This window comes from Phytophthora parasitica, assembly GCF_000247585.1.
Source record: "Phytophthora parasitica INRA-310 unplaced genomic scaffold supercont2.392, whole genome shotgun sequence".
Lineage (NCBI taxonomy): Eukaryota > Oomycota > Peronosporomycetes > Peronosporales > Peronosporaceae > Phytophthora > Phytophthora nicotianae.
This window is the reverse complement of record NW_008649378.1, coordinates 1-5,836: the sequence shown is the minus strand read 5'-3', so window position 1 is coordinate 5,836 and position 5,836 is coordinate 1. Positions and strand designations below refer to the sequence as shown.

Below are 5,836 nucleotides of genomic sequence, written 5' to 3'. Positions count from 1 at the left end.
CAGACCTGAAGCGAGGTGTGATAACACGGTTGAAAAGCTTGATAGAACACGTCGAAGAGGACGCGTCGGATCCTGATGTATATATATAATTGGTAGTGCTCTGTCCACTGGGAGAGTGAGTTCGAGCCTGTTAAATATCCTAAGCATAAATATTTGGACTATTTCTCAAGCTACGAGAGCTGATTAAATTTCAATGCGCTCGTAAACATCACGACCTCGTCGTTTAACAAGCATTCGATGTACTCCGGAGTAAGTAATATATTGTCAGCACGGAGTTAAAACTCCGTTCACATCAGCCGCGATAACAAACGGAATCCCACCAGCGCCAATAGACGGCTACATGATGCTGAGCTTAGCTGGGGACGCTAGAGGAAAGACAGACATGAAGAGGGTTCTGTTTACGTCTTGCAATAAGCCAAAAGTTTACTGGTTTTGCGCCAACATTATAGATATACAGACGGTGAGTGATTTAAGATTACGTGACAGAATGGATCGAAGTCAACGGCCAACGACTCGTCTCTTTTGGTGTCGTCTGCCCGCGGAATGCAAAGGGCACTTCACTATCAATATTGCCTCACCAAGAGCGGGTAAGCATCCCAGGCATTCAGCTCATACCGCATCATCCCTCCTATTAGTTGGCATGAAGAACGAAACGCTATTCCCGCACTTTAGCCAACATTTCAGCGACGCTATCATTGGTAAGGTAATTCAGCGGTCTGGCGTTCAGCGTCACAACCAAGTCGCTTCAATGCACGGTATTGAAGAGACGACGCAATTCAATGTCCAAGCAACTCAATGGAGTCTTTCGGATTCATCGCTCTGCCCCGCTATTGAATCGACGAATAAAGGAATACGGGCGACGATTACTTCGTTATGTAGTAAAATACCAAGGCATAAGATCACACGAGAACTGATGAAGGCTCTCGTTGAATCAGAGGCTAAACTTCGCGAGAACCGGCGAGTAATTCAGCAACGCCATCGAATAAAGATCAACTAGCATGCAGAGAGTCTAGAAAGCGATACGCGACGTCTTAAACAGGAGATCCGACGACTCGAAATAGAGTACAACCGCCCCCTTTGCACTCCGACCGAGAAAACTCCTTGGAGCGTCGTGGCGGAATACTATCGACTGTTTCGACACGGCTCCCAGGTGCCGATTTCAAGAGAACACACGTTTCACCCGAGAGAGGCTCAGATTCAGAAAACTTTTCTACACCAGGCTATGGCGACGAACATTTGTGTTAACAGCGGCTTCGGTATCGACGCTCTTCTGAAAGAGTGGGCATTTGTCCCGCAAAAGACTGGAAGCCTGGCAGTGTAGCTTGTACGGCTCGAGTATGACGACAGAGCCATGATGCTAGCAACCGTTCAAATGCTCATCACGATAACGGAAGAAGTGCTGCAGTTCAGCTTCTCACACCTCATTGATATGGACAACAGACTATCACCACTGGCGGAAAAGCTTCTTGGAAGACAAATAGTAATTCCAATCATGGTGCGGTTTGAGTGGGATGCCACTACAGCTCAAGTTGCGAGCTTGTACTCCACGCCAGACTTAGTTAATCCATTTACGAAGGTACTTGGTAGTTTGAAGGGTGCAGCTCGTGTGCTTAACAACTCGCCTCTGGCGGTGGCGCTCGGTGCAGCCTCAATTTGACAACTGTCAACACATAATTTCAGTATTAAAAATATTATTTTTAATAAGTTTCTTAATACTATCTGATCACCTCTAAAACATCCAAATCGAGATATTTTGACGTTCTATGATTTCAATCACATATACCACGAGTCTACCACGATGAGAGATCGAGTACAGCCTTAAATCTTTCCTTCTGAGCTTCGTCCGCATCATTAAACTTCGGCTTTAAGAACTCAGCCACAATACGAAACACCGCATCTGGCAGCTCTGCCACAATATTCAGCTCCATCAATACATTCCCTTGATCCAGCTCAGACGCGTAGCGAATCAGGAATACAATTTTAATACGTTGCCACACGCAATCTCGACGATGCAGAGCTGCAATCTCCTCAAATTCCGGTCTTACGGTACCAGGTAACCGCACAATCGAGGTCTTAGCTCTAGGATGTACCTCGCATTTGCTGCACAGGGCAAACCAAGTAGCATGGCCAACGCAGAGTCGATTCAGTCGATGAAGTTCCTTCACTACACGCACCATGTTGAGCTTGACGGCTTTGGCTACACAAGTAGCCACTGTAACCTCTTCCTCGTAGCTGTTCGTCGTCTGATTCTGGGTCTGATTCCACTCTCCATGTGATATCAGCTTCTCCTCTCTTCTGTCATACTTTACTAGCCATCGCAGCTTATTATTGCGTAGTAGCTCCATCACACAGCGTTCGTCCTCGCTCCTAAGTGCCATATCGAGTGCGTACAAGTGGTTTTGAGCCTCTTCATCCATCGTAAGACCCAATATAAAGGACGCCAGTCGCCCATGGCCGTTTAAACACGCGAGACCCAATGCCGTTCGTCCTTCATCGTCCTTATCACTCCATGATAAAACTCTACGCTTTGATTCGGCGTCGTCCCAGTCTAAAAGACACTTAACGACATTTGGATGTGCTCCGGAGGTGCAAGCAGCCATGAGGACGTTGCAGCGATGATCATCCTTGGTGCGCAATGAAGCTCCTTTGGCTAGAAGAAGCTTTACCAGCGTTAATGTGGTTTTTAGGGGCTGACTACTGGAAGCAGCGATCATGAGAGATGTCGTGTGTGGGTTCGAACTGGAGCGCGCATTGGCGAGAGAAGAGTCTCGATAGATCATACGACGTACGACGTCCACTTGGCCGTGGCGCAGCGCGTCATGGAAGCGAGAGACACTCGAATCATTGCGGGGAGCTCGTTTCATTCGATGACCGAAAAGTAAAATGACTGAATAGAGGGAGGTTACTCAGGGGGCTACGAGGGTTACATGATAAAAAAAAAGGAGATATTACTGAATGGGGGGGACGGAGAAATAATGATAATATAAAAGTCATGGCCGCTTGGATACTCGTCTCTCCATCTTGCGCAGACGTCCGGCCTTACAATGACCGGGGATACATAATCTCGAACATATCGGACACTGTCGTGCTTCAATAAGGAACTTAAGCAAGCGAGCTTCTCGACTTTCGTGCAAGTCAATGAAGCTCAGAATGATCTTGAATGCTTCGACAGGGGTCAACGCGACGGGATGTACAGCGTAGACCTGTCGTTGACTGGCTCGCCGTGGAGTGACTTGCCTATGTCGAAGCAGCACAAGCGCTCCAATACGATCCCAGAGCCACAGGCGACGTTGAGTTTGAGCAAGTGCTATTAGATCACGCGAGAGTTTAACCTTTTGATCGCTCTTCAGACGGTAAAGCGCATACCACGTCGCGAGTCGAACGTCGTCTTGATTGAAGCGGTACATTGCGAGCACGACGCGAGGCAGATTTTCCTGAACAGCAGCTTGGACGCATGTAAAGACATTGCATTTCTGCTGTTGCGCATCCCTTGGTACTTTGTGAGTCGTAGTGCTGTGGATAAGCTCGTTGCGGATACGCTGTTGACGTAGCACTTTCCAGACGTTGCTCTCGTTGCCAGTGGAGATAGCATCTTGTAAAGCTTGTAATGGGAAGTCGATCGAGTGTAAAGTGCTGTTTGAGCGTCCAGAGAGGAATGACCACATTGTCGACGATGTTTGTGGATCTTACGTAGCGCAATCGGAACTGAGTTGTGAGGGTCCCATGTGCCGGGGTCCAAATACCAAATTGCATGCACGTCTTTGTCAAGACCGAGGCGGATTGCTCTTAAACCGCTGTATTATAGTGTTGGGGACATTTTGTTCCCTTTGGTTGCCTGTATGCAGGTCGCATTAACGTTAGCACTGCCAAGATATTTCTGTTTTATACTTACTGAAGTACTAAATGTAGATGATGCTGTCGTTTGACATCAACATTCTATTCCAGCTAAAATGCTGTCGTTGTCGGAGTTGAAAGACGCCCTGACGGCGCTAGGCGAGTCAACAGCGACCGGGAAATTGAGAGGGGAGGCGAGGCGTGATGAGTTGGTCAAAAGGCTGCATCAGGTCAGGGTGGCGAGTGGTCTAGTGGTCGGAAATACAGACGATAAGGACGTGGTAGTTGGTACTCAAGCGCTGGACAAGTTGCCATTGTCGGAGCTGCGTAGTGTATTGGAGCTGCGAAATATTTCAACACAGACGCCAGGGTTGAAGGGAGAAGCGAGACGACACGCTTTGATCCAGAGATTGATGAACACGTTCAAAAAGCTGGAAAGCCAAAGCGGACGAATAAATTTCGATACTTCTCTTGAGTCGGTGAGTGGTCGAACTGGTTCAAACGATGATGAAGCGGATGAGACCAAATCGGAGACAAATTCCAGTGTGTATTCTACTGCGAGCGAGTTTATTTTCTATAATTCGGTCAATATCGAGAGAGATTCTAGACCAGAACTACAGCCGAAAGCTAATGCATTGACGCCGCAACTTTCATTCACGAAGTTAAAGAAGGAGGCAATTGACGCCCAGATCGATTCTAAAAGTACTGAATTCAGTGACGACCGTGTGGAGCATTTACAGCGCGAGTTATTCGATCTCCGCACTAAACTACACACAGCTCGTCAAGAGCAGCAGCGTCTAGTAGACCAATCGCTGCAAAAGGCTGGAATACAGCTATCTCTCTGTGAGATCTCGGCCAAGTTACAAGCACTCGAACGTGAGCGTCGACGGCTACAGGAGAACTACTACGGTCACGAACTCGTTACGTGCGACGTGCTGACTTCCACCAACAATAACCACGTTTCTCTCGAGTTAATGCAAGAAGATGCTATGCTGCTCATTGAGAAACATCAAGAAGCTCTAAAATGTCTGGCTGAGAGGACAAAAGAGGCGATGGCAGTGGCGAAATTCCACGCAGTAGAGATCGAATCCGGCATCGCTACATCCGCCAGACAGGAGGAAGACAAATTACTTCGACGAATTGGCCAAATCGAGTCTTCGCTCGGCTCTACAACAGCTTCACCGGCGTTGAACAACTCGTCAGAGACCAAATTTGGCTCTAAATCACCCTTTTTGACGCGATGTCGAACAATGCCGAACGGTCGACATCCTCCTCCGTGGGACCGAATGGACATTGGTAAGCAGAGAAAACTCATTGATCTACAATCCGCAGTATCTTTTCATATTCGTCGCGATCGGGTGACTTTAGGGAGCGTGTTGACAACCGCTCGTGTTCCCACGCAGACTCATGAACTGGGTATGAAAGAACAACTCTTGGAGAAAGCCAAGTGTAATGTCGAGGAGATACGTGTATCAAAAAGCCAAAAAACTTGACGAAAAATTATGCATAGAATCTCGGTAGCTACGCATTATTCCTCTGTAGTTGTTATTACCAATCTGATGAAGTGGATATCTACCCCATCAGCGCTGATCCAACCAACGAAAAGAATTTGGCGAACTTTTCGAGTACTCTTTTTATACTATTTAATGTGAGAGTGTAATGAGTGCTCGAAAAGAGAAGAATTGTACAAGACGCTGACTTGCTATCTTCTAAACAGAGTCGAGAAAACTTATTGGAGGCTCGACGCCTACTGAAGACATCATTGAGTTTGTCCCTCTGTAAACGAACAATCAGTTGCGGTGCTTGGACATTCAAAAGAAAATGAGTCGACAGAGCGTTGTTTCGAGGGACTACTGGTTGTGATGAAGCAGCGAGTCCGTGAAGAGGGCAATAGTCATGCTGGAAATCTGGCATCGATGTACGAAATATATACGCAGTTCCTACACCAGACCGGACAGTTGAAAAGTGCGAAACGCATGTACGACGAAGCTCTTATGTTAGA

The 5,836-nt window shown here is 47.3% G+C and overlaps 5 protein-coding genes across 5 annotated transcripts; 3 read left to right on the top strand and 2 right to left on the bottom strand.

The window, feature by feature from the left end:
- Window positions 1-1,039: 1,039 nt before the first annotated feature.
- Window positions 1,040-1,321, top strand: PPTG_20258 (hypothetical protein; the record flags this gene model as incomplete). Its single annotated transcript, XM_008918949.1, has 1 exon — window positions 1,040-1,321. A coding segment is annotated over one exon (282 nt), but the record flags the coding sequence as incomplete, so codon positions are not given.
- Window positions 1,322-1,351: 30 nt separating this feature from the next.
- On the top strand, window positions 1,352-1,657 carry PPTG_20257 (hypothetical protein; the record flags this gene model as incomplete). The annotated part of the gene is made up of 1 exon (XM_008918948.1): window positions 1,352-1,657. One exon carries the CDS (start codon window positions 1,352-1,354, stop codon window positions 1,655-1,657), a length of 306 nt encoding a protein of 101 aa, XP_008917196.1.
- Window positions 1,658-1,790: 133 nt separating this feature from the next.
- PPTG_20256 (hypothetical protein) lies at window positions 1,791-2,864 on the bottom strand (the record flags this gene model as incomplete). Its single annotated transcript, XM_008918947.1, has 1 exon — window positions 1,791-2,864. The coding sequence occupies one exon, from the start codon at window positions 2,862-2,864 to the stop codon at window positions 1,791-1,793; it is 1,074 nt and encodes a 357-aa protein (XP_008917195.1).
- Window positions 2,865-2,897: 33 nt separating this feature from the next.
- Window positions 2,898-3,773, bottom strand: PPTG_20255 (hypothetical protein). The gene has a single exon (XM_008918946.1). The coding sequence runs from the start codon at window positions 3,663-3,665 to the stop codon at window positions 2,991-2,993; it is 675 nt and encodes a 224-aa protein (XP_008917194.1). The 5' UTR covers window positions 3,666-3,773; the 3' UTR covers window positions 2,898-2,990.
- A 177-nt stretch (window positions 3,774-3,950) lies between these two features.
- On the top strand, window positions 3,951-5,327 carry PPTG_20254 (hypothetical protein; the record flags this gene model as incomplete). The annotated part of the gene is made up of 1 exon (XM_008918945.1): window positions 3,951-5,327. One exon carries the CDS (start codon window positions 3,951-3,953, stop codon window positions 5,325-5,327), a length of 1,377 nt encoding a protein of 458 aa, XP_008917193.1.
- Between the last annotated feature and the right edge of the window lie 509 nt (window positions 5,328-5,836).

Bases quoted from the DNA above. Each gene is read 5' to 3' on its own strand.
- PPTG_20255 (XM_008918946.1), bottom strand. From the start codon at position 3,665: ATGTGGTCATTCCTCTCTGGACGCTCAAACAGCACTTTACACTCGATC.